General features: G+C 42.6%; 1 protein-coding gene across 2 annotated transcripts; it reads left to right on the top strand.

The window, feature by feature from the left end:
- The first annotated feature begins 112 nt into the window (after positions 1–112).
- Positions 113–20,735, top strand: rps6kal (ribosomal protein S6 kinase a, like). Of its 2 annotated transcripts, none has more exons than XM_085361528.1 (22): positions 113–212; positions 3,062–3,121; positions 3,225–3,341; positions 3,428–3,509; positions 3,620–3,700; positions 7,615–7,694; positions 8,450–8,556; positions 9,686–9,723; positions 10,436–10,578; positions 10,698–10,768; positions 10,885–10,973; positions 11,142–11,206; positions 11,650–11,752; positions 11,921–12,045; positions 12,871–12,993; positions 13,734–13,823; positions 13,908–14,066; positions 14,145–14,306; positions 14,394–14,470; positions 14,579–14,696; positions 14,952–15,092; positions 19,598–20,735. In XM_085361528.1, exons 1-22 carry the CDS (start codon positions 186–188, stop codon positions 19,721–19,723), a joined length of 2,184 nt encoding a protein of 727 aa, XP_085217654.1. In that variant the 5' UTR covers positions 113–185; the 3' UTR covers positions 19,724–20,735. The 2 variants fall into 2 exon arrangements, with proteins under 2 accessions (XP_085217654.1, XP_085217663.1); XM_085361537.1 differs by lacking the exon at positions 113–212 and adding an exon at positions 219–507.
- Positions 20,736–25,314: the final 4,579 nt, after the last annotated feature.

The following is a 25,314-nucleotide window of genomic DNA, read 5'->3' as shown; positions in this document are numbered from 1 at the left end:
CCCTGCGCCGACCCTCCAAACCTTTCCTCGGAGCGGCCCGCGGTTCCACAGCCTGCATCGGAGCATCGAGGCAGAAAAAAGCCGGACTTCCACAGAGGGTGGTTTGGGGGGAAAGACATGCAACGTGGAGCGGGGGTCTAGGTGGACTACGATGCCTTAGACTTGGAGAGGAATCCTGGTACAAGATGGAGGTAAACAGCGTTAGTAGTGAGGTGAGTTGACAAATGCGTGTTTTGCATGTTAATCTCGCCGCGTTGCTTCTGGTTTCGTGGTGTCCCGTTAAGTTATCTCGCCCCGCTCGTCTCGGCAGAGCTTAAATTCGCATCACGACCTGCAGCGCACCGTGATGCATGCTAACGCACTAGCTAATGCTAACAGCTGGTTAGATGTTTGTTTTTATTGCACTGCCCTGATTTTTTTTTTCTTATTAGTTTAACACTTACCCGTCCCGTCTTTCGCAACGGCTCATCATTCCGCACCGACACTGGTGTTTTTACCCAATGACAGGTGCCCGTCGCGCATCTTTTTCTTGTTATTTACACTTCTCAGGAGGAGTTTACCTCCTAGCTAGCTTAGCGCTTGTAGCATTAGCAGCAGCTAGCTTGATAGCTGACAGCTTGCAGGCTTGAAAACTTGGGAGCCAAGTTGTTATCCAACCTCTACTGTTTAAGTAATAAAAGGTTGCTAAAGTATTTTAGTCTGTGTGTGTAGTAGTTAGGCAGCGCATGAATCCAGCCACTGCAGTTTTTTGTTTGTTTTTTTTGTTTAAAGTTTGTCATTAGCTGCGCTAAATCGGTCAGTCGTGTTTACTGCTGAAGGTTGGCTTGTCAGCAGTACTTGTGAATTAGTGATGCTGTTAATAACTTAATAACAAAAACGTCTGTGCGCAGCTTTATAAGTTATAATTTGACCAAAAAAGTGCACAACGCGTTTAACAATGGACTGACAGCGGCAATAAAGTGACGACGCTGTGACTGAAAATTGCGCAATATGGAGCTGTACTATTTATCACTGTTAGTACAAACCAGTGATACCTTTTTGCAATGACATCCAGAAACAGTCTTGTGATAGCTGTGGGAAGGATTCAATTTGCTTTTGCACGGGCTCGGTAATAAGGTTTTCCAGTTGCAGCAAAGCCAATTTGACATCCTAAACCTGATTTCTGGGATTCTTTGCGGTCCTTTCACATTTACACACTGAAAAAGTCCGTCTGGCAGACTTCTGTGACTTTCGTAAAGTCAACAGAAAGTTACTGAAACATCCCGGGGTTGTTTGAACTGACCCTTCCATTTTTATTGAGGTTTCTCTTGGAAACTTTTAAAGCTTTTTGTTAATCTTTCATATAATACCTTTTATAATAACTTAATCAGCTTCATGGCCCAAATATTACAATGCTTTTAATAACAATAATAATGGATTGCATTTTTATATAGCGCTTTTTCGGGACCCCTCAAAGTGCTTTACAATACCACTATTCATTCACTCTCACATTCACACACTGGTGGAGGCAAGCTACAGTTGTAGCCACAGCTGCCCTGGGGCAGACTGACAGAGGCGAGGCTGCCATGGCGCGCCATCGGCCCCTCTGGCCATCACCAGTAGGCGGTAGGTGAAATGTCTTGCCCAAGGACACAACGACCGAGACTGGGGCTCGAACCGGCAACCTTCCGATTACAAGACGAACACCCAACTCTTGAGCCATGATCGCCACTTTTAAAAAGTTTTACTGCAGACAAACACTTGAATTTGCTGTTTACTGTAAGCTGCAGCTTTGAAGACTGTGAGATTACAGAAGTAAATATCAGCTGAGCTACCTAAACCAGAGCAGTGGTGATGCTGGCTGTTTAATCAACACTGTATCAGTTCTCACATAAAAGACTTCTTTTTTCTCAGGCCAAACCCTTGTATGCTGGTATAAGTGTATGCAAAATGATATTATGTAGGATTGTCAGACATCAGATGGCTGCAAAAGGCTGGCCTGGTTGCGCTGAGTGTAGGCTGCACTCCCATTACAAGCTGTGATGAGCCACAGCAAAGGTGGGAGTGAAAAAAATCTATGTGTGAATTATGACACAAGCTCTGCCCTGGCTTCGGCCAAGCTTGGATGTCACCCTTCACAGATGCACCGAGGCGTTTGCTTTCAGCTTTATTCTGCGTTGTTTCGGCCTTTGCGGTGTCTATCTTGTCAGATTTTTTTTTCTTTTCTTTTAAATATGTTTTTCTTGCCAGTGTTGCTCTGCTGCAGCAGCAGTAGCAAGATATTGGAAAGTGGTTTTGCTGGCCTCCGTTGTGTGGATGTACACGAGTGTATGTTGGTGGCTCCACCCACTGAGTGGGTTTGCGTAGTGCTATGACTCATACCCCTCTTCAGAGGCTTGATGGAATTCAACACACACAAACACAGTGGACTGAATACATAATGCAGGCTGCGCTTCAGCCTGTAACTGAAATATTCAGACCTGGATAATGTTTTTGTGGTCAGTCGTTTGATTTGCAGATGCCGAGATATCTGACATTCCTCCTCTGACAATGTCATTTCAGCGTGCGTGGCTGTTACAGTAAACAAAGAGGGTGTGTGTGGGGGGGGGGGCGCTTCTTAAACGTGGTCTGCGGTCATTTAAAGTATGCATTTACCAGCATCATCAGCTAGAAGCTCTAAAAGAAACAGGCCCTATTATGTCTTGAATGCTGACTGTAGCTCCAGCAAATATCTGACTCTTGGAGCTTGTTTTTTGCTCTCACTGGGGATTAAGCTAGAATGCTAATAATGGGGGGGCTTTATAGGGACAGGATAAGGGCTGGACAGCTGGACGGGATTAAAGTATGGACTCCATACTGTTTGACAACACGCAGAGAACTACAGTTGGAAAAGGGACAGTGCCGTATTATTGCATGTGTGACTCATCGAATTCATCTGTTGAATCTTCCATCATACATGTGGGCGTGCAGCTGCTGCTGCAGTCATAGTCCTGCTCAGCTAAAAACAAGGATGAATAAGCTTTGTGAAAGTGCTTACTGCTGTTGACAACAACTCTGATCAGATTTGTTGCTTTGGCTGCAGGTCAATGGGCATCAGATCATGGATGAGCCCATGGAGGAGGGAGAGTCTTTCTCACACTGTGTAAGTAAGGCTGCGCTTTTAAGTCTTCATGTCTGTGTGCGTGAAGCGGTGACCTAACCCCACCGCCTCGTGTTTCTGTCTCATTCTGCTAATGTTTGTGTAGGATGATGGGACATATAAGGAGATTCCTATCACCCACCATGTAAAAGAGGGCTGCGAGAAAGCCGATCCGTCTCAGTTCGAACTGCTAAAAGTCCTCGGCCAGGGCTCTTTCGGCAAGGTGAGGGAACTCTGGAGATGAGTCGAGTGGTTTGTTTGTGCCGGCGCTTATATCTGTCTAAAATCCTCTCATTCGCCTTCTGTCAGGTGTTTCTTGTCAGGAAGATCCTGGGTCCAGATGCTGGTCAGTTATATGCAATGAAAGTTCTAAAAAAGGCATCTTTGAAAGGTAATGCCACTGTTGTTTTTGGCCATCTCTGCATAAAACAGCACCAGTATTGTCTGTCCAAAGTGCTGGATTTCTTTCTGAATGGCTCCATCTGTCTCCTTTGTCTCCAGTCAGGGACAGAGTTCGCACTAAGATGGAAAGAGACATTTTAGTGGAAGTCAATCATCCCTTCATAGTGAAATTGCACTACGGTAAGACAAACACTGTTTGTTTGTTTGTTTGTTTGTTTGTTTGTTTGTTTGTTTATTTATTTATTTATTTATTTATTTATTTTATTTATTTATTTTTAATACACATAGCATGGCTATTACACAGTTTTGAACATTTAGATGCACTCATGGACTAAAACGTCATGGAAACATCAGGATTTCATTTATTTCTTTTTCTGGGACGGAAACTTTTACATCAAGTAAAAATAAAAATTTAAAAATAAGTGAAATGTACTGCACACATTTTAAATCTTTTTTTTTAAAAACACAATGGGGTCCAGAATTTTACATAAACAAGCTTTTGGCGTAATTCTGGTAATCATTCATTTGTTTTTGGCCGAATTGGTAGAGTTCAATAAAGTTTGTTGTCCTGGCATGGAACTGGCTTTAAAGCCGAGTCAACAGATTTCAGTAGTGTTGAGGCTTTAGAGAAGCTTAATATTAGGCAATTTATCTGTTCCCCAACCAGCTTTCCTCTCTTTAAGGGCGTCACTGTCCTGTTGGAAATATAGTTGTTTTTAAGTTTCAAGAGTCTAGCTAATAGCTTGAGGTTGTGCTGAAGTTCTGCAGCCTGTCAGTGTGTGGTGATGTGAAACATGATTGGTGGTAGACTGACACTGGTGTTCCAGTAGGGGTGGGGGAAATGATCAGTGTGTCATAGTATCAGAGTGTTTTATGTGGTGATAATGTATCAATAGAGAAACACCAAATATGTGCATTTTATGAAGTGTATAAAATGTTCTGGCTCATCTCATGCACCACCATCCACCACAGCAGTAAAAATGGGAAAAGAACCTCTTTGCAAAAAATCAGTGTCAGTCTGATGATTTTCTTTCATATTCTCTGACCGACTGCAACTGCAACTTATTGTGACTAATAGGGCTGGGCCATATTATACCGTTCACGGTAATACCGGTATAATGTTAGGCAACGATAGGAAAATGAAATATCGCGATAGAATGGGAGTAAAACGCGCATGCGCAGTGCCTTTGTTTTCATACGCACATGACCGATTGTTGGTTTGTAAAAATGGTGCAACTTCCGTGATGTGGAACTGGTTTGGTGTTTGTCCATCAGATACACAACAAAGCACATTTTTTTGCAGAACATGCAAGCGGCCGTTGTTATTGTCGTATTTGTCGGACTAAGATGCTCTTAAATCTGGGAGTAATCTGGGTCCCAAACTCCGTATATTTGACTTCAGGTCAAACAACCCTGCAGCATCACTGAGAGTTGAAAACTGTCTAAATTCTTTGATCTTTAATAAAACGATCAGCATTGCTGCTTTACCAAGTGTAACTATAAAGTTTAACTTCCAGGCATCCATGAAAACAAAAGTTATTACATTTAACGGAGTTAGAAGTTAGCAGGAAGCTAGCGGAAGTTAGCTCGCTAGTTTCGCTAGTTACCTAAGCATGATATAGCATGTTCTGACTGAGAGATTTCTGAAAAAAATCAAACGTACAGCTCTGCTATCACTTCCAACATAAATGAAGACAGGAAACTAAACAGCAGTGACGTTTTTAGGGTTACTGAAGTTGGGCTAGCTGATATATAATGATGTGCTACGTGATCGCTAGCGACACAGCTATGTTAGCATAACATAAACAGTGAAGCTGGAGGAGGAACACTAACACTTTTCCACTTATAAAAGTTAACGTGAAGGTTCCTCATGGTTAGAGACAAATGCAATCGCATGGCAGGATGCTGTAAACGGACCAAACTTCAGTCAGGAGAACAACTGAGATAATCCATCCACAATACGAGGTTAGTCATTAATATACTGCAACAACATGGGAATAGCTCAGCTGCCAGAGAATTCAACATTAATGAATCAATGGTACAGAAGTGGAGGAAGCAAGAAGAATGAGTTTAATAAAGTTTGATTTATCTGACTGCTTTGTTTCGCTTAATGTGCCTTATAATCCCGTGCAACTTATGGTCCGAAAAATGCGTACTGCACACTGCAGTTTAATGTTGCAAAGCACCTCTTTTTAACTTCAGTGGATATTATACATGGTTATGCTCAGGATATGTCAGCCCATTTCTACTGGAAATGCCTTTGGGTTAAACTTTCAGCAAGGAATTTGCATTTGCACTGTTACATTTTTATAAAGCTTTAATGTACATAAAAACCAGCTTCTTGTTTAAGTGAAAATAAATGGAAGGTTGTCTTTTTGCGCTAGTAATGTTGTGGAGTTGTATTTTGTCTCGCATCAATTATATCGTCAGTTATATCGTTATCACAAATTTTCAAATATATATCGTGATAAATATTTTTGGCCATATCGCCCTGCTCTAGTGACTAAATGGTTGCTTCGAGCTTGAGGCTGTCGCACATTCACGACCACTTTTGATCGCAACGTGATTGCGCAGGCTGGTCAATCAGCGGCAACCCTGCAGAACGGTGGTATTCCTGAAGAACAGGAAGTTTGCTGAGTGCAGTGGTAATAGTTAAATATGCATTTCGTCCAAATGTGAATTTCTTTCTATGTAGCAAGCAACAGACTTTCAATGATTGATCACAGTTAAAAAGATTGCTTGCAATAGCCAACTTGACCCCATTCAATTGATGGCAGGCTAACTCCCATCTTATGGCAACATTTATGGCAGGTTTTAGTGACAGTGCTGGTGTGTTTGGCTCATTTTACAGCAAGAAAAACTTGACGTGAGATGACTTTGTCTTATTGGATTAAACAGGCACTGTTAAAGTTAATCTTTGAGGACATAATTTGCAGTTGGAAAAGGTGATAAATTACAATATATGTTGCAATACTCTGCACATTGCAAAATGTTAGAAATGGCAGTAATATTGTATTCATGGGGTGTCTGCTCATTCCCACTTCTGCCTTCTAGCCGCTTCTACTTCAATGCAGACCTGTGCTTTGGTGATTTCTGGATAATTTCTCCAACTTTGTGTCAGCCGAGCCGAATGTTGTTGTCGTTTTTAACGTGTAAACGTCGGACAATTTCAGAAAAAACGGTCAGGACATTTTCTACAGTTGCCCTTTCTCCTTAGCACAAAGAATGAAAGGTTCTACTTCAGGTGCTTTTAACACAACTGGAACTACTCAGTGTTGTTTATACGAGGGTGCTGCCTTGATAGAGCACGCTGAAAGCGGTAAACATGACGCCCACTCAGTAGGTGAACGCACCTGACAGATAGCTGCGCTGCTCACACATCTGCATAATTCGACATCGCAGACTTTATAGTAGGGAGCTATCAGGTTAAAGACCGGCTAATGTTCAGTCTGACTGCATTTGTGTTCCCCCGTGCACGTCTGTTGGGTGATGTCTGGAGGAGTTCAGGGCTGTAGTGCACGCATCAAAGCTTTTGAGTCCTTTTCAGACTCTGACAAAGTGGCTGCACTTCATTTAAACTGATAATCTTAGACTATAAAAGTCTTTAGAAATGGCTTCAAGAGATGTCCCCGACTTGTGCAAAATCGTCTTTCTCAGACGTGCTCTGAGCTCCTTGGACTTGCTGGTGAGTCTAGTCATTCACCAGCATTTGGAACTTGCAGCAGCGCTGAATTAATACGCGGATGTAAAGTTTTGAGCCTCTACATGGGATCAGAACCATGTGTTCATTTCAGGGTTTTTTTGCTTTCTGCTCCAGAAAAAAACAGTTTGCAGAACTGATTGAAATCAGATGTTGCTGTAACGTCTCATGTGCGTGTAACTGTATGATCATACAGAATGAATTCAGGGTGGGTTTAACATGGCGTAAGCTGTTTATCCGCATCGTGTTTCAGTCAGAAATGCCTTTAACCTCATTTAACAAAATATTTTTGAATGCTTTAGTTATTTAACAGGATTTGACATTTCATCTCGACATCTGTTAAATCACAATACTGTTGGCTTGTGGATAAATTGTCAGTTTCCTGTCTCCGCAGCCTTTCAGACAGAAGGGAAACTGTATTTAATACTGGACTTTCTCAGGGGAGGGGATGTATTCACTCGCTTATCCAAAGAGGTAAGCTGGCATTCTGTTGTCTTACATGTTGTTGTGCCTTCAAGCTTATTTTTGTCTTTATTCTGTTTATTTTGTACTTCGGTTAAAAAAAAAAAAAAAAAAAAAAAATCTGAGATGTTCTTAAAAATAAAAATCCTGTTAGTGCCCATGTTTGTGAAACTCAGAGCTACAGATGCCAAAATGTTAATTTATAAACCCTAAGGAAATGTAAATATGACGGCAACTAATGGAGCAGGTGCAATTTTAGTATGCAAGAGTATTTTATTTATTTTAAAAGCGCATAAATGTGCCAAGTCATTTGTCTCTGATATCTTCTGTTTGTTTTTTATTCAAATTCCGACTTGAATTCCTCATGAAAAGGCAAGTGCTTTTCCTCGGAATCTTTATTCCCCCTTTTTCATCATCAGCTGCTTGTCAGTCAGATTCCCGGCTCAGCTTTTCTCAGATGCTTTCAGGGCACTCAGACAATGTGTGATTGTTCTCTGGATAGACCTATTGTTGAAAGCATGTCTCAGAACCAAAGCGATAGCTGCCAGCGGCGTCAGATCAACAGCTTGCCGAATCCTGAAACGTATTTGAAATGTTGATGTTGTTGTGACAATAACGATAATACTCTTTTTCTCTGTTTTGGTAACTGAAGCTTAATATTCAAGTTTGGTTTTGTTTTTTTGTTTGTTTGGTTTTTTTTTGTTTCCTTTGCTGCTGCTGAATTTCTCTTCAGAGTTCAAAGAGTAAATTTGTCCAGTTCTTATCAGGTTATGTTTACAGAGGAAGATGTGAAATTCTACCTTGCAGAGCTGGCCCTGGCCCTCGACCATCTGCACAACCTGGGCATAGTTTACAGAGATCTCAAGCCAGAGAAGTAAGAATCACAGATCTCATCTTCCCCTTTCAGCATGTCGTAGCAAAGCCCTGCGCAATGGCACAGAACGGAGTACAGAAGGGAACTGCAAAAGCCGATTGCTTTTGGTTTCATTACAAACATTTTCAAGTACAAAACCACTTTGATCTTTCACCTATATTGCTGCAAACTATAGTGTGTGTGTGTGTGTGTGTGTGTGTGTGTGTGTGTGTGTGTTGTTAGCAGCTAATACAATTAACATATAGTCTGAATTAAAACAATAGCTGTAAAAACAATAGACCTATTGATTACACAGCCACGTAAAATAAAATGTGACTAATCAATATATATGTGTATGCATAAATTCAAATAGTTAAAGTTTTTTTTTTTTTTAAATCTGACTTAAAAAAAAAGATAAAGATCTCTGCTCAGTTTGAGTCTGCGTTAGTTTCCCCACGGTGTGCGGCCCTCACACACACGGAGTGGAGCAGAGTAAAGCTGACAACATGCCAGGTCACTGTAAATGCAAGGCAGCGTTTGACGCTTGTTGGGAGGCTAACATAGCAGTTGGAATGGAGAAAGAAGCTGTCTGAGGCTCTCTTATTGTCGGCTCACTCAGCCAAAACGAGTCGCAAAAAAAAGTCAGAAACTGCTGAACGACTGCGAAACAAACAACTTATTGGTGAGAGAGGGTGAGATACCTCCAGACAGCACCTGCCTTTGCTGTCATGCACTTTAAAAAAAGAAAAACCATAATTATCAGTATTGGATCACAGTTCCTTACAAATACAAAATTGCTCCATCTCTAATATGATTTCATTTCTGTAAATGAAAATTTAACATAAATACATACCATAAATCTAGGAAAATTTCTCCATATCACAAGGCGGATTTGATGAAACATTCATTTTTCAAGAAAATCAGTTGAAGGGTTATTTTTGTTTTCTAACTTACCTGCTGTATGAAAATAAATTTTGGTTTAGTTTTTCCGGCTTTTGCTCCGTTTTTCATAAAATGTCTGCAGCGTACGGATTGAACGTTTTATACAAACCTCTCAGAACTCACTCGCTTTAGTTGTGCTTTATGCAGAAATCACAAAACATGAGATGCTTTGATGCTCACCTCTGTGAAATCTCTTCTTGTCTTTCAGCATCTTACTTGATGAAGCTGGACACATAAAGTTAACAGGTATGAGCTACCTTACTTTTTTTGACTATGAAGAATCAGGAAAGAGTCTAATGTAGTTAACCTGTTAAATATGACCATGCTTAAAGTGATAGATGTGCCACTACTGTTGAGTATTGAGTCCTACTAGTTTTGTTGTTTGTCAAATATCTTACTCGTGTGCTCCTCACACACGACGGAGTTTCACTGCCAGAGACGCCCGATGTTGCTGTCAGAAATCAAACTAACAGTCGGAAATGTCCTCCTGCTTTCTCTCATTTGATGATGATGGATCAGTGTAGCCGTGTTTCACTTCTGCTTATTATGAGTTTCGTAATAATGATATTGATTAGATGCATCAACAAAACATTAAAAATTTTAAGATCAGTTTTTAATGCAAAGGTAAAATTATGCCTTAAACAAAAGCAAATCTGTGATCACTGAAATGAGTTAACTGTTTCTATTTATTTCCTGTTTGTTGTGGTTGCTGTTGCTGTTTTCTAACTGTTTGATTTATATTTGTGTTGCTATACTGCATCTTAAAAGCCTAACCAGGAAAAGATCTGCAAGTTAGCTTGGTTAGAAGTCGTACGTGTATTGCATTGGTTACGTTTTTATTTAAATGCAGCAACGTTAATATGCATGGTCTGTGTTTTGTATAAATAAGTAAAATCCAAATGCAAACATTTGCAGTAAATCTGTAACTTCTTGCCTAAAACTTTACTATGTTACACAGACTTTGGTTTGAGTAAAGAGTCGGTAGATGCTGATAAGAAGGCATATTCCTTCTGTGGTACGGTGGAGTATATGGCCCCTGAGGTGGTCAACAGGAGAGGACACACGCAGAGTGCAGACTGGTGGTCTCTGGGAGTACTTATGGTACGCAACCTCACACAAACCTGATTTAAATAGGAAGAAAAGACATGGGACATATGTATTCATAGGAATTTTATACATTAAAGTAAAAGGAAAAAACCTGACCTATGGTGTGTTTGCAGTTTGAAATGCTCACAGGGACGTTACCATTCCAAGGGAAAGACCGCAATGAGACTATGAACATGATTCTCAAGTGAGTCATTATGAATGACATCATTAAGGCATGTCAGACAAGTTTTGATATGTAGATGATAACAGTGACCCCCCCCCCCATGTTCATCTGTCACTCTGTTGTCTCTCTCCCTGCAGAGCTAAGTTGGGAATGCCCCAGTTCCTTAGTTTGGAAGCCCAGAGTTTGCTGAGAATGCTGTTTAAACGTAACCCTGCTAACAGGCTAGGTAAGGAAACGTGATCGTCAAGTCACGCTGTTCACTAAGCCTAAGGTTGGTTAACATTTTGGCATCCGCTTCTACCTCGAAATCGGCCAAGAGGTTAATAATGTGCGGATGAGTCGATGAAAAGCAATAACGCTGGGTTAACTGAACCAGAGCCATCTGTGTCTTTAGGGGCCGGGCCCGACGGCGTGGAAGAGATCAAACGCCATGCATTCTTTTCCACCATCGACTGGAATGTGAGTGCACACACCAACACGCACTTCTCACACTCTTTTTCTTTTTTCCTCCTCTCTCCCACACACCCACACGCATAAACACACACACACACACAACTCCCCAGCTTCTGCTGAGGATTCACACCTAACAAATGCTTGGCGTGGTGACTACTGGCCATCAGTCTTGGCCACGGGATCTGTGTTTGTGTGTGTGTGCGCGTATGTGTGTGTGCATGAGTCTGGGCAGAGGTCCAATTCTCACTGTGTGTGCACTAATAGCCCTGCATGAGCGTTTAAGAGCCGGCAGGATGCTATTGGCCGGACCAAGCGGTGGTGGGATTTCAGGGGGTTAATCTGGGAGGGGGTCTTGGCCTCTCCTGCACATATGTTCACACGCTCCAGACGGCCTGTGATAGTTTGATTCCTCACACGTTTACGTGTCTCCTGCATTTTTGTACCTGCAGAAACTGTACAGGAGAGAGCTCCAGCCCCCGTTCAAGCCCGCAGCAGGTAAACCAGATGACACGTTCTGCTTTGACCCAGAGTTCACCGCTAAAACGCCGAAAGGTACACCTACACACACACACAAGCACGCACGCACGTTCTGCTCACATGTTTTTAAGCTTACAAGCAACAGCTAGTCCTGCAGCCATGGAAACAGCAACTGCAAAATGTTAGTGGGTGTTTATGTTACCGGTAGTCTGTTTATATTCTGAATTATCTTGGTTTATTTAGACTCCCCAGGTATCCCGCCCAGTGCTAATGCACACCAGCTCTTCAAAGGCTTCAGTTTTGTTGCGCCGACCCCCATGGATGAGAACAAGGGCTCCCCGCTGCTCAGCATCCTCCCCATAGTTCAGGTGAAGATGCATTATCGTAACCTTGTATTCGCTCACTCTTTACACGAGGTACTTAATGGTACTTGAAGTATTGTCTTGCATGCACGAAGCTCACACAGACTTTTTTTTTCTCTTTTCATGAAGCAGCGTTCATGAGAAACTATTGTAATCTCTAGAAATTCAGCAGTTTCTCCTCCTGTTTTGGAGCCATGCATAAATTTCATGATGCAGTTGCAGCTCTGTGCAGAACACAGTAAGACAGATCGGTCACTGAAACATTGTAACTAATACCTGAGTGCTGCTGACACGGTTTCTTTCTGTTGCCTGCTGATTGTAATTACAGTGGAATAGTTTGGATTGGTGGCAGAGGTCTAGGATCCAAATTAAATGATCTTGTAATGACTGTTCTGCTGCTGACCGACACAAACAAACAGGCACATTACAAAGTTGATGGCAGGTTTGCTGCGGAGCACCTGTGTAAATGTGCAGCAATAGTTTCACTCTGGACAGTTTGGTGCAGATGTCCACCTGAACTTTAGGTTGACCTGCTAAACATTTGGTGGTTAAAGGTCAAACTATTAGATAAAATGATGAAGTACTCAGTCTTTTTATTTTTTTTCTTCTCCAAAGGTCAACTTCACTGACATTATGTTCTTTGTTGTGGGACTCAAATTACCAGGATGCTCTAACATTTGATACACGTTGTTGACTTGCATAGACAAGCTGAAGTGTTACTTGCATCCTTCAGCGTCGCTCGTGAAGGACACGAGGTGATGCTGTGCTGGAACTTTTTTTTGTAATGTCACAGGACACTGTATAAATGTTAATGATTCCTGCCCTTTCCAGCTGCACGGAGGCTCAGCCAAGTTCTCCGACATGTACGAGCTGCAGGAGGACATCGGGGTCGGCTCCTACTCTATTTGTAAACGCTGTGTACACCGAGTCTCTGCCATGGACTATGCTGTGAAGGTAACCGGCTGTTTCCTTGTGACCTCTGAACATGTTAAAGAATCTATACCAGAGGACAGAAGTGTTTTGTTTTTTTTAGATGGCTTGTTTTCTCATAACTGCATCTCGATCATGTTGGGAAATTTCATTATGTTTATGTAAATTACATTTACATTACAGCACAAATGTGCACTCGGAGTCAGGCGTGAGCTGTTTAGAATTTGGGTTCTTTCAAAATCACTGCATCTTCACTGCCAGTCCTCAAGAACTGACACTGATTATAGCAAAAGTTCATAAAAATGTCTAAAAGTAGAAGTTCTTTAAAAACATATGTGAATGTCAGACGCTTGAATTGGTGACACAAATCTGTGGAGCCTGCTTTATTCCTCCAAAGCCTTTCCTGTGTGCGTTCTCATGCTTGGACAGGCATGGATGTAAACTGCAGCTTCTTTAGTTTGCAGTGTCCTGCAGCTGCAGGTTAATAGATCGCTAAGTGGCACGACTGGTTCGTTTTATTACACATGCTTTGCACCTCTTGGTAGAGCCAATGAAAGTACAGTTGATGTGTGTAGAATAAGAGTTTGTGGACATCAGCGTCTTTAACTATCGATACATTTAAAACAGAGCGACTCAAATGGAATTTGGTTATTCATAAAGCACCAGCAGATGGCAGCACAGCTTCAGTTTGCTTTTAGTGTCTCAAGTCTCTGATAGAAGTTAGAGTTGTTTGATCACTAATACTGTGTTTGTGTTTCACTCAGATTATAGACAAAAGTAAGAGGGACCCCTCTGAAGAGATCGAAATCCTGATGCGATATGGACAGCACCCCAACATCATCACTCTGAAAGACGTCAGTGACATTTATGTGTGAGCTTTCCGACACAGTCGGCTTTTGGCGGGTATATTCTGACGGGTTGTGTTGTCTCTGTGTCAGGTGTATGACGAGGGCAGGTATGTATACCTGGTGACGGAGCTGATGAAGGGAGGGGAGCTGCTGGATCGAATCCTCAGGCAGAAGTTTTTCTCCGAGAGAGAAGCAAGTGCTGTTCTTTACACCATTACAAAGACTGTTGACTACCTCCACTGCCAAGGGGTGAGGAAACGCTTACACGCGCGTGCACAGCAGAGTTAATTTGGACACGTTTTCTGAATATCTTCTCCTTCTCCTCAGGTAGTACACCGAGACCTGAAGCCCAGCAACATCCTGTACATGGACGACTCGGGGAATCCCGACTCCATCAGGATCTGTGATTTTGGATTCGCTAAACAGCTCCGGGGAGGCAACGGCCTCCTTCTAACCCCCTGTTACACCGCCAACTTTGTGGCACCAGAGGTGAGCAGGAAGCAAGGCAAAAAAAGAGAATCCATGATCTGCTTTGTTTCTGAGTCTGATGGCTTGTGTTGTTCTTTGTTTCCGTAGGTACTAATGCGACAAGGTTATGATGCAGCCTGTGATATATGGAGCCTTGGAGTCTTGCTGTATACCATGTTAGCAGGGTAAGACTGCACACAGAACTCTCAGGAGTCGTTTGGATGATTAATAGCAAACTGCATGTGATGCGATTATGCATTTCATAATCTGCGCTTTGTTTTCATCGCTGTCAGGTACACACCGTTCGCTAATGGGCCAAACGACACACCGGAAGAGATTCTTCTCCGGATAGGATCTGGGAAGTTCTCTTTGACGGGTGGCAACTGGGATACTGTGTCAGACAGCTCGAAGGTACACACTGACACATTGTTCTAAATCCTTTTGTTCAGGCTTCCTTTTAAGCAGCTGTGATGTTTCCTTTTGTAAACCTAGCGTTGTAAAGTTTAATGAAGACGACCCGCTTTTCCCATGTACTTAAAAGTTTGATACAAATTATGCCGTTGACTTAAAATTGGCCAGAATTAAACCTTTATACCCGTATGAATTCATAGTGGCTTTTTAAAATGTGCCATTTAATCTTTAGAAATCTGTATTTGTGTATTCCAGGACTTGCTGTCCCATATGCTCCATGTGGACCCTCACCAGCGATACACAGCAGAGCAGGTTCTAAAGCATTCCTGGATCACGTGCAGAGATACGCTACCGCACTTCCAGCTCACACGCCATGATGCACCGCACCTCGTCAAGGTGAGTAGATCCAACCGTATCCCGCTAACAAAGACCTCAATTTACAGGAACAATTATTATTATCTACTACAGTTAAATGATTAGTAACACCTCAACATGTGTGCTGGACTTAAGACCTGTAAGAGTTTTCTCATTTACGTCAGAAGATTTGTGCCCTGTGTGCACAGATGGACAGTGATAACGTTGTATTTAGAAGGAAGTTGTTGTTTTTTTTTTTTTTATTTATGGAGCGATGTGCAGTGGAAACGAGCAGATTTGTGAGCAGATGAGGAGGCTGAGGAAGAGTAAACGGTTTAGTGGAGGCTATTTGTGGAGCCACTGCTGGTACTTGTGTACGGAGGCGCGTGTGGGCGCAAAGTTGGAGCTAAAAGTGTTCAGATCGTGATGTCGGTGGCTTCAGTGAAACAGATTTCCTCCAAAACGTCAGGATTTTGAGGACTTTTTTATTTATTTTTTGTCCACTGCTGCCAAATGAAAGGGCCAGTTTGGGGACGTAATTCTTCAGCAGATGCTTTAAAACAAACCACAGACTGAGCAGATCCTGTATACTGCCGAAGGTTGTTTCAAAGTTTAGGCGTCACAAATTGAAAAGCACAGTAATGCCTGTATTTAAGACTGGAGCCAGAAATGGGTCTAAGGCAAATGAGTGGAGAGGTCAATCATTTCTGCCCTCACTCTGCTGGAATACGGACACCCTAATGTGGCTGGACACACGGGGGCCAGGTCAGGTTGTCTGGGTATCATTTGTGCTAAGCACTCGACCCAGCTGAGCTGACCTCTCTTAATCTCAGAGAGCAGCAGCTGTATAAAAGGCCAGAGTCATGCACAGGATTTTGCTTCTGACTTTTTACACTTCCTGATCCGGTGATAATGTCGCCATTAAAGGAAGGACCAGATTAACAGCAGGTTTCAGTCCTAAAAATCCAAGAATTCTTTGTTAATCCTTGTGTCTCCAGACTGCTCAGTTAACATTAGGTAGCCTGGACTAGAGCAGGGCGATATGACCAAAAATATTTATCACCATATACATTTGAAAATTTGCGATAACGATATAACTGACGATATAATTGACACTAGACAAAATACTTTACAACTCCACAACTTTATTAGTGAAAAAAAACATCAATGTATTTTCGCTTAAACAAGCAGCTGTTTTTTATGTGCATTAAAGTTATCTAAAAATTTAACAGTGCAAATGCAAATTTCTTGCTGACAGTTTAACCAAAAGGCATTTCCAGTGGGAATTGGCCGACATATCCTCAGCATAACCATGTATAATATCCACAAAACTTAAAAAGAGGTTATACACATACAATACGGTAACATTATGTTGAAGCACAGTACGTATCACTCTGCGAGGCTCCTCCCTATGATAGCCATAATGCTCCGACAATCCATCAAGCGGTGCGGGTTCGTAGCTTAGCAAAGTCGTACTAAAACATTCGACAGATTTTCGAGCGCCGTGTACATAAAATCGTTTCAAGGTCAGTAAACAACCAGAATTCATACATAAGGCACACGGGATTATAAGGGGCACTGTCGATTTTCAGAAAAATCAAAGGATTGATTTTAAGTGTGCCGTATTTTCCAAAAAACACGGTAATAACGACGGCCCGCTAGCATGCTCTACCAAAAATAGTGCTTTGTTGTGTATCTGACGGATGAAAGCCAAACCAGTTCCACATCACTGAAGTTGCAGCATTTTTACAAACCAGTTCTGGTTCATTCGTTTTATTCAACGATCCGCTTTCGCTCTTCTCATTCTCCGTCGCAGGCACGCTTTTTCCTACATGTGTGTATGAAAACAAAGGCACTGCGCATGCGCGTTTTACCCAAATTCTATTGCGATATTTCATTTTCTTATCGTTGCCCAACATTATACCGGTATTACCGTGAACGGTATGATATGACCCAGCCCTAGCCTGGACTGCACCGTAACCTCTGCTGGTCATGTCAGAATTCTGCCTAATGTCTACTTTCAATAATTAACTGTATCCACACAGAAAAGCTCATTAAACCGTAAACCGCAGAAACATTAGATGCCTAATCAAGGACTCTTAGACTGTGTGGCAGAGTAGCTGCTTGTCATGTTTTTATTTTTCTTACTGGGGGGGAAGGGAAAACAATTCGATGTGGATCACAGAGGATTACTAAAAGAGGAGGAAGTTACCCAAAGACATTTTCAAATCACCTTTCAGCCTTGGTTGTCAGTATATTGGCCCCTACCTGTCACTCAAATGTATCATATCCATTATAACAGCGGTCTCCGTCCTCTTTTGCGCCTCGGATCGGTTTAATGTCAGACAGTATTTTCACGGACCGGCCTTTAAGGTGTCTCTGATAAATACAACAAAATAAAATGATACGGCCGAGACAAAAACTGTGGTATTTTGTAAATATAATAATAAATGTGAATTCACTGTGTAATTGTAACTTTATTAGCAGCGTCCTCCTGAAATGCGTCAACAACGTTGAGAGTAACATCCTCCTCTCTGCCCCTTAGTGCTCTGGTCGCTATGGTAATGCGTAAATATTTCTTTCAAAATAAGACTCACAACTACAACACTGGGAAAGACCCAGGGAAACGGAGTTAACGATAAAAACCTTGAAAACCACAAATTTTACACCCGAGCCTCAACTCTCACGGTCCAGTACCAAACGACTCACGGACCGGTGAGCCATTAAACAAAAAATAGTTTAGATATTTTAATTTTTACTGTAAAGTTAGATTTTCAAACTTTTTGGGAGTCTTAAACAGCCATTTGAGGAACTGCGGTTGGTTGGACAAAACATGTGACCATCTCATTTACCAAATCTGGGAAAATGTGATCGACACAGATGGGAAAATATGACAATTTACAGTGGCTTGCAAAAGTATTCGGCCCCCTTGAAGTTTTCCACATTTTGTCACATTACAGCCACAAACATGAATCAATTTTATTGGAATCCCACGTGAAAGACCAACACAAAGTGGTGTACACGTGAGAAGTGGAAGGAAAATCATACATGATTCCAAACATTTTTCACAAATAAATAACTGCAAAGTGGGGTGTGCGTAATTATTCAGCCCCCTGAGTCAATACTTTGTAGAACCACCTTTTGCTGCAATTCCAGCTGCCAGTCTTTTAGGGTATGTCTCTACCAGCTTTGGGCAAGCATTTCAGTCTGTAGATGTGCATTCTTCTTTGCAAAACAGCTCCAGCTCAGATTAGATGGACAGCGTTTGTGAACAGCAGTTTTCAGATCTTGCCACAGATTCTCGATTGGATTTAGACACCAGACAGGTCAGGGATAAAGTTATTGAGAAATTTAAAGCAGGCTTAGGCTACAAAAAGATTTCCCAAGCCTTGAACATCCCACAGAGCACTGTTCAAGCGATCATTCAGAAATGGAAGGAGTATGGCACAACTGTAAACCTACCAAGACAAGGCCGTCCACCTAAACTCACAGGCCGAACAAGAAGAGCGCTGATCAGAAATGCAGCCAAGAGGCCCATGGTGACTGTGGATGAGCTGCAGAGATCTACAGCTCAGGTGGGGGAATATGTCCATTTTTGGCCAAAATGCAAAACACTATGTGTGGCGGAAAACTAACACTACACATCACTCTGAACACACCATCCCCACTGTCAAATATGGTGGTGGCAGCATCAGTCTCTGGGGGTGCTTCTCTTCAGCAGGGACAGGGAAGCTGGTCAGAGTTGATGGGAAGATGGATGGAGCCAAATACAGGGCAATCTTGGAAGAAAACCTCTTGGAGTCTGCAAAAGACTTGAGACTGGGGCGGAGGTTTACCTTCCAGCAGGACAACGACCCTAAACATAAAGCCAGGGCAACAATGGAATGGTTTAAAACAAAACATATCCATGTGTTAGAACGGCCCAGTCAAAGTCCAGATCTAAATCCAATCGAGAATCTGTGGCAAGATCTGAAAACTGCTGTTCACAAACGCTGTCCATCTAATCTGACTGAGCTGGAGCTGTTTTGCAAAGAAGAATGGGCAAGGATTTCAGTCTCTAGATGTGCAAAGCTGGTAGAGACAAACCCTAAAAGACTGGCAGCTGGAATTGCAGCAAAAGGTGGTTCTACAAAGTATTGACTCAGGGGGCTGAATAATTACGCACACCCCACTTTGCAATTATTTATTTGTGAAAAATGTTTGGAATCATGTATGATTTTCATTCCACTTCTCACGTGTACACCACTTTGTGTTGGTCTTTCACGTGGAATTCCAATAAAATTGATTCATGTTTGTGGCTGTAATGTGACAAAATGTGGAAAAGGTCAAGGGGGCCGAATACTTTTGCAAGCCACTGTATATGCAAAACATTCATTGGTTACTAAAACACTGTAACTTTAACAATATTTCGTCAGCTTCTGTTACATTATTGAAACTATATTATCTTTTTCCCAGCCAGTAAGAAACAATTTAATTATATATTTATACAGTAGCAGTGGTGGTGAGGCCAGCTGAAACATTAAAGCCACGTGTCTTTGTTTCATCAGGGAGCGATGGCTGCCACCTATTCAGCTCTGAGCCAGAAGACGAGTCAGCCAGTGTTGGAGCCTGTGGCGGCATCCAGTTTAGCCCAGAGACGCAGCATGAAGAAACTCACCTCAACGGACATGTAGACCCATGTTTCTCACCCACCAGTTTTGATCTCACTCTGTCAGACTCATACGCAAACAAGAAAAAGCAAAAAGTACGCGCACACCCACAGCCCCAAGTCTTGGCCAGTCAGAACTACTGTCTCCCAGGTTTTCTTTAAAAAAAAAAAAAATCTATTTATTTGAAACACCGGAACATCTGCAATCACACACACACACACACACAGGACGAGGTTGCGTTGCAGAAGTCAGCCGAAGACGAACAGAGGAACCTCGTATCTGTTACTGCTGGGGAGACAGACTTGTATTTATTTCCACAGCTTCTCATATGCACTTACCCTCCTCGCCTTTCATTCTTTCTTCCTTTTTATGTGAGGAAGAAACGCACCAGCTGATGTTTTCCTTCACTGTGATTGGCTGATTAAAAAGCTGCTTTGGTTAAACTGTGCTCCCCCCCCACACACTGCTCTTCATCTTCGCTCCGCCATCCTCCTCTCCCCTCATTTGCTTTTACTCTTTTTTTCTTTTTTTCTTTTTTTTTTTTCAACGTGAAGTAATGATTTATTTGTGAGAGTGCTGGCAAGTTGGTATTGACTGAGGTACTTTGCATAACCGTTTCCTTTCTGAGACAAAAATAAAAAAATAAATGTATTAAAAAAAATCAGATACTGCTTGAAGCGGGTTTGAAGGTTCTTCAGAACCAAAATCACTTCCCAGCACTTTTGGTAACATAAACGCATGTGTGGACAGATCCTGTATTGCTTTTCCCTTGAAACTCAGTCGGATTTGTTTTACTTGTGTATCAAAAGACGTAAACATGCTGCAGACGGACAAAAGATACTGTCTCGCTACTGAAGGTGAACCTATGTGGTAACAAGAAATCGTTTGCAAAAATGATATAACTATATAGAACATAATGAAGATGAAGAGCATGTGGGGGGGAGCTGTCGGGATTTCTCTGGGGGGGATGGGACGCACCCTGTCGAACCAGAGAGGCTGAATTTAAAAGAATAAATAAATGAATAACAAATAAACATTTCCATGGAAATCTCTTCAAAAGACATTGTGGAAATTGTATGATACTGTATTTATTTCATTTGATTTTTAAGATTCTATTTTTCTTTCAAGTTCTGTATATATTGACATTAAAGATCATTATTGACATGCATCCACTGTGGTCTGTGCTGCTTTGTTACATAGCGCTGAGGCAGATTTAACACATGAGTGTGACAGAGCCAGCGTTCATGTGAAGAGGTAACTTCAGTTTTAGTGATCCTTCTGATTTACTTGGTTAGAATATGTGAAGAGCAGAAACAACGGGTACTGTTGAACCCACTTTTGTACCATCTAATAATTCTTTGTAGCACAGATTCAACAAAGTTCTGGAAACACTCATGAGATTTTGTTCAATGTTGATATGATGCAATCACACAGTTAGCTGCACATCCATGATGTGAATCTCCTGTTCCGCCACATCCCAAAGGTGCTCTACTATATTGAACTGGTGACTGTGCAGGACATTTGAGTACACTGATCTCATGTTTGAGATGATCTAAACTATATGACATGGTGTAGCAGTCTGCAGGAAAAACAGTCATCAGATGATGAGTACACTCTGGTCATTTAAAAAAAAAAAATTCCCCCAGGGATCAATAAAGTATTCTGATTCTGATTAAATGACGATCAGCGGCAATAGTTTAGGGTTTAAATTCTCACCTACCATACAAATGTTGCAGCGGAAATCGACTCATCAGACCAGATGATGTTGTTTTCAATCTTCTATTATCTAGTTTTTCTCACTCACCATCAATAACTCCACAGTTTTCCCTTCTCCTCAGGTTAAGAGCCTTGGTGTCATCCTAGACAGTTCACTTTCCTATAAATCTCACATCAATAATCTCACCCGTTCTGCCTACTTCCATCTACGTAACATTAACAGATTGCTTCCTTCTCTTTCCACCCAGTCTACGTCCATTCTTGTACATAGGCTTGTTACCTCCCGTATTGACTACTGCAATTCTCTTCTGCATGGTCTCCCCCAAAAATCCCTCCATAAGCTTCAACTGGTTCAGAACTCTGCTGCTCACATTATCACCAGAACCCCCTCCTACCAGCACATCACCCCTGTTCTTCAGGAACTTCACTGGCTCCCAGTGAAATTCCGGATAATTTTCAAACTTCTTCTGCTCACCTTCAAGGCTATTCATAACCTCGCTCCTTCTTACCTTTCTGACCTGTTAACCACCACTTGTTCTGCCCGTTCACTCCGTTCTTCTTCTTCTATCCAGCTTACTGTACCTTCCTTCCGCCTCACCACCATGGGAAGCAGAGCTTTCAGCTGCTCTGCTCCCAGGCTGTGGAACTCTCTGCCCCCTGAAATAAGAAATATTGGTTCTCTCCCCCAGTTTAAATCCCAACTCAAAACTCATCTGTTCAAATCTGCATATTCACTGTGAATCCACTGTTTGTTCATTTTATCTTGTGCTTTTATTTTATTGTTCTTATTCTGCCATTGTTTTACTAGGTGTTTTATCCTATTGTAAAGTGTCCTTGGGTGACTTGAAAGGCACTCATAAATAAAATTTATTATTATTATTATTATTAGTTTCGGTGAACCCTAGTAAATTGTTGGCTGTTTTCTATTCTTAGCTGACAGAAATGGCACCCATCATGGTCTTCTGCTACTTTAGCCTAGCTGCTTCTAGGTTAGACGTTCAGAGATGCTCTTCTGCACATCTTGGTTGTATCAACTGGTTGTTTGAATTGCTGTTGCCTTCCTATCAGCTCAACGCAGTCTGTTTTATCTTCTATCACCTGGTTATGTGGGAAAATCTCAGCAGATGAGCAGTTTCTGAAACACTCAGGCCAGCCTGAGTCTGCACCAGCAATCATGCCACAATCAAAGTCACTCAATCACCTTCTCCACTGATGTTCAATTTGAACTTCAGCACGTGGCCTTGACCTCACATGTATTGAGTCGCTGCCATGTGACTGGCTGTGTAGATATAGATGTTAATAAGCAGTTGATCCATTGTGATACTCACCCTGAGTGTAATTCTAGTGAAAAACAAACAGAAAAAGAGTTGAGGAAGGAAAAATGTCAATCACCTCCACCTGTGAAAGCATCCCTGTTTTGGAGGTTGTCTCATTGTTGCCCCTCTACTACACCTGTTGTTAATTTTATTGACACCAAAGTAATTGAAACTGATTAACAACACCCTCTGCTACACTACCAGTCAAAAAGTTTGGACACACCTTCTCATTCTTTATTTTCATGACTACTTACGTTGTAGATTCTCACTGAAGGCATCAAAACTATGAATGAGCACATGTGGAATTATGTAGTAAACAAAAACGTCTGAAATAACTCCAAACACGTTTTAGATTCTTTAAAATAGCCACTACTGCTTTGCACACTCTTCATCGCCTGCAATGGTTTCCAACACTCTTGAAGGTGTTCCCAGAGATGCTGAGCACTTGTTGGCTCTTCTGTCGGTCCATTTCATCCCAAACCATCTCGACTGGGTTTAGGTCAGGTGACCGTGGAGGCACTCCATCACTCTCCCTCTTGGTCAAATAGCCCTTACACAGCCTGGAGGTGTGTTTGGGGTCATTGTCCTGTTGAAAACTAAATGATGTTCCAACTAAAATAGCTTTAACAGTTGTGTCAGAAAAAAAAAAGGTTTTCGTTTGCGAACTTGAGTGAACCGGTTCTTTCCAAAATACCTGCGCATCTCGAGCCGCTTCTCCTTCCCTTTGTTCCCCTGCCTCCCCCAACAAACATCAATGACCTGCAGCGGGTTCTAGCCACCACTAGGTGGTATTACCTTCCAGTACATGCCAACTTCCACAAGCGTTGAACACGCAGCGTCCCAGGTTGGATCCGTGTCCTCCTACCCTGATGTAAATCATCAGTCTCGCCTGCTTCCATTTTGTCTGCCCACCCCACCAGCACCACCTCCCCACCCCGCTCCCCTGAGGATATGAGCTCCTCTAAGCAGTGGCGTGTTAAAGGAGAAGCGCGCGTCTGCGTGTGAGTGTCTGCGTGTCGGAGCTGTCACGAGCAGACAGCAGAGGATGGAGGGTCTAGGCAGGAAAGCAGATGGATTGAGGCACGAGGACTGCTCCCATCACAATGCGCGCGCGCGCGCGCGCGCGCACACACACACACACACACACACACACACACACACACACACACACACACACACACACACACTTTGGCCCAGGGACCAGCTGTTGTCCTTTTCCTGAAACTGTCTGAGCTGACTCCCTCCTTCTCTCTCTGTCCTGGATTAGATGCATTTTGCAGTCATCGTGGGAGCTAAGAGGTAAACAGTGGGGCTAATTGCTTTGACATACTGCTCTTTGTTTTGGCCTCCTGGTGCTAATCAACCACTCGGCTAATAAGTCTGCCTGGCAATGAAAACACCACCGCGCTTAGGCTGGGAGGAAGGAGGAGAGCGGGACAGGTCTCTTCTCCGCTCACTCAAACCGATGCAGTCGTATCTGCAGCCCACACTCGCGTCTCTTCCACGGCTCCCACAGTGCTGCTGTGGCTGGGTAGCGCCCCGCTCAGGTGTGAATCTATTTATCCTCATTAACGAGCGTCTCCCTAAAGTCAGCCAATTAACACGCTGCTCCTAATGAAGCCATTAGCTGTCAGATGAGGTAGAGGCAGTGGCTGTCATCGGCCCACTGTGCGCGTGTTCGCGCGCGCGCGCTCCTGCAGCTAATAAAAGCGGGAGAATTAATGGAGTGAGCGCGTGTGATAATGAGTTAATGTGGAACAAGCAGGACGAGCGGTGATCAGCCCCCTGTCTCAAATGAAGATATCAGACACAGTGATTTACTCACTGCGCCACAAACAGGCCTTTCTTCTGTGTGTGTGTTTCCACGTTCGTGGGTTCCCCTATAAACCTGGCACTTTGTACAGCTTAATCGTGGGCCACGTGTGACCACCCTAACGTCACATCAACAAAAAAGTGCAGCCTGGAAAATGTCAAGCTGTACTGTATCGCTTTGTGTTCACATGTTGCTTAATTGATGGATCACACTGCACAGCGGTAATATAGCTTTAATTGACTGCAAAGGCATGAATGACACAGCCTAGACAGAGAGGAGCAACCGGATGTCAGAGGCAGCTGTTCCACTGACACGATTTTTATTATTAATTACTGACCCGGTGTGGGGGGGGGCACACTAGTGATTCTGGGATTTTAAAGGGCTTCATCAGTGACTCCACTCATGTGAGAAACCTGGAAAACTCACACATACAAAAACTAAATTTATGCTTTTGCCAGGAGAGATGGAGCAATCCTTTCTGGAAGAGTCAAACCCACCCAACCTAACAGTTAGCCGACCCTGGTGTCACAATACCAGAGCTGAGGAGGTGAAACTGATTTCAGCTTACACCTGTTTGCAGATGCGCCCCCTTTCTCCCTCCTCATCCTCACCCTGCTTGCTTTTCTTCTGTCTCTCCACCGTCCAGTTGGAAGGTATACAGAGCTGACTGTCCTCCAGTGCATCAGCACCAGCGGCGATAAAGCAGCTGTGAAGTTTGCTCTCTCTCACTGAGACATTGTGCTCCTGCAGGACCAGGAGGTTATAATCCT

The sequence above is a fragment of the Diplotaxodon limnothrissa genome, linkage group LG2 (assembly GCF_057381915.1).
Source record: "Diplotaxodon limnothrissa isolate DT_005_m linkage group LG2, D_limnothrissa_male_GT1.1, whole genome shotgun sequence".
NCBI classification, from domain to species: Eukaryota; Metazoa; Chordata; class Actinopteri; order Cichliformes; family Cichlidae; genus Diplotaxodon; species Diplotaxodon limnothrissa.
The sequence above is the reverse complement of the archived record's forward strand: the minus strand, read 5'-3'. Positions and strand labels throughout refer to the sequence as shown.

Coding starts and splice junctions, on each gene's coding strand:
- rps6kal (XM_085361528.1), top strand. CDS start 186: ATGGAGGTAAACAGCGTTAGTAGTGAG. Junction 3,122..3,224: donor GAGAGTCTTTCTCACACTGT/GTAAGTAAGGCT, acceptor ATGTTTGTGTAG/GATGATGGGACATATAAGGA. Junction 13,824..13,907: donor ACATCATCACTCTGAAAGAC/GTCAGTGACATT, acceptor TCTCTGTGTCAG/GTGTATGACGAGGGCAGGTA.